This window comes from Primulina huaijiensis, chromosome 6, assembly GCF_012295235.1.
Source record: "Primulina huaijiensis isolate GDHJ02 chromosome 6, ASM1229523v2, whole genome shotgun sequence".
NCBI lineage: Eukaryota > Viridiplantae > Streptophyta > Magnoliopsida > Lamiales > Gesneriaceae > Primulina > Primulina huaijiensis.
Genome location: NC_133311.1, coordinates 13737783 through 13740408, shown reverse-complemented (window position 1 = coordinate 13740408; position 2626 = coordinate 13737783). Strand labels below are relative to the sequence as shown.

Genomic DNA, 2626 nt, shown 5'->3' with positions numbered 1-2626 from the left:
CTCATATCTCGAGATCAGTCTTATACTTTCCTAGAGTTGGTCATGTCTCAAGCAGAGACAATATTACCCGTTAAGATCTAGCGTCACTCTTTTATGACCTACCTAACCAACCAGATCAAATAACACAATGTCAGCAGAAGAACTTCTTAGGAAGTCATCAATCGTACTACTCTTATTCATGCACGCTTATCCCAAAATTCTCCCATCTCCAAAAAAAAGTAAAGTAAATAAAAATGTTTCTTCAGAGACATGAACTCATGACCTCACTCTGATACCAATTGTTAAGATTAAATGCTTACTAATAGGCTAAAAACTATAGCTGTTAGGCAATACACAACTTTATTTCTTTATACTTATGGTAGTGCAAAGTCCACCTACTTGTGTGCTAATAGATCGAGCTATTAGGCCCATGAGTCCGGGAGTGCGTGTTTATCTGCAGGTGCTGTCTCATATCATTTAGATATCAGTCTTACCCTTTCTCTAACGTCGGCCCTGTTCACGCAAAGACAGTATTATCGGTTAAAATCTTGTGTTACTCTTTTACGACTTACCTAACCAACCAGATCAAGCGACGCAACATTATTGACTTGACGCATAAGAACTACCTAGAAGGTCACCCTTATCAGTGCTACACTCACTCACACACGCTTAACCAATATTTATATGATAATGCATATTTTGGAGAATTACACCATTTAAAATCTAGGCATTTATAAAATTAATTAATAATTAATTTATTTATTAATATATTATTTCTTAATTAGTGGAAAGGGCATGACCGTTAATTTTCCTCTCAATTTATTTACTAATTTTCGAAGAAACTTCTTCATTTCTCCTTAATTTCGTTTTGCCTCGTTGTAGGGTTCCTTCCAATAATTAAATTCACATCAATTTCAGTATTAAATTTCAACGATTCGATCTATCTAGCATCTCAAATGGCAGGGTCCAACGTTTCCACTTCGAATCATTTGTCCACTGCGCGCCGGCGAGCATTAGAGAAGGACTCGCTGACGCCCGTTCCCGGTTCGACCGCCGCCGCTACCGGTATTGATGGCAGCGACGCAGTCAGGCTTACCGCGGCTGACACAGATCCCGCGATCCAGAGAGACAGCAGGAAAACTCTACAAACCCAATCCCGAAAGTCTAGGCCGACGCGGAGGTTATCAAAGCCACGTTGGCTAACCGTGGTAAGCATTCTCATTAAGAACATAGCATTGTTGGTTGTTATAGTGGGATTAATCCAGATGTCCAGATGGGCTGTCTTGAATTCCGGCCGCAATTTGGAGGGCTTTGAAGTAATTTCAGGGGATTTTGAGGGGAAGTTCGCAGAGTTGCAGAGGTTCGTTAAGACGACCATGAAGGCCATGCAGGTGCAGGTGGATACTATTGATCGTAAATTCGAGGATGGGGTTTGTTTGGCGAGGAAGGAGTTTGGCGAAAGGATGGAGAAAAATGAGGAAGAAGTGGAGTTGAAGTTGAAGGCTTTGGATGTGAGAAGTGATGCTTTTGAGAAGTTTATTGATGGGTTTCGAGGGAAGAGCTTGCTTTCGAAGGAAGAGTTTGGTGAATTCTTTGAGGAGTTCATGAAGACTAAGAATAATAGGATTGGTAGTTATATGGCTTTGGATGAAATTAAGGACTATGCAAGGGAGATAGTGGAGAAGGAGATTGAAAAGCACGCAGCTGATGGACTGGGGATGGTTGATTACGCGTTAGCATCCGGAGGGGGGAGAGTGGTGAAGCATTCTGAGGCATATGGTGTTGGAAAAGTTGGCGGGTTGATAAATCGAAATAGGTTTGCTGTGGATTCTCAGAAGATGATTATGCCAAGCTTTGGAGAGCCTGGACACTGTTTTCCACTCAAGGGTGGTAGTGGATTTGTTGTGATCCAGCTTAGGACTGCCATAGTGCCCGTGGCCGTAACAATAGAACATGTTGCTAAGAGTGTAGCTTATGATAGGTCCAGTGCTCCAAAGAATTGCAGGGTATCTGGATGGTTGGAAGATCAAGAATCGAGTGATACGGGATTTGATGCCGGAAAGATGTTTCTATTGAGTGAGTTCACTTATGACCTTGAGAAGAGCAATGCTCAAACTTTTAAGGTTTTGGACTCTGCGAAATCTATGGCTGTTGATACTGTTAGGCTCGATTTTGAATCCAACCATGGGAGTGCTTCTTATACTTGCATTTATCGTTTGAGGGTTCACGGTCATGAACTCAAGTCTTTGCCGTCGCAAGAAATACAGTCATGATGCTGCCTGTGAGTTAATGCCTTTTGTACCGCATATATAAACTGTGTGTTTTGCCACTGAGGCATGTATCGTTAGTTTGTTACTCTTGATCATGTATGCTCCATGTTTTCGTCATGCTACTTCTTCTCTTGATGTGCCATAGCCATTTTATCCGAATGCACGAGTAATTAGTTATTACATCGGATGATAGAGCATCAAGTGTAACACATGATTTACATTGAATTACGATTGGGTATGAATGAAATATAATCATGCTTGAATGCTGAACAAAGAAAATAGCCTTGTGTTATAAGCTAAATTTATCATTTGGTAGGCAATTTTATATGATGTATTGAAAAGGGCAAACACACAAGAAAAATATCTGTGTTCGACTC

General features: G+C 41.0%; 1 protein-coding gene across 1 annotated transcript; it reads left to right on the top strand.

Annotated features, from left to right (window-relative positions):
- Positions 1-823: 823 nt before the first annotated feature.
- On the top strand, positions 824-2393 carry LOC140979536 (SUN domain-containing protein 1-like). Its single transcript, XM_073444976.1, has one exon. The coding sequence runs from the start codon at positions 936-938 to the stop codon at positions 2250-2252; it is 1317 nt and encodes a 438-aa protein (XP_073301077.1). The 5' UTR covers positions 824-935; the 3' UTR covers positions 2253-2393.
- Positions 2394-2626: the final 233 nt, after the last annotated feature.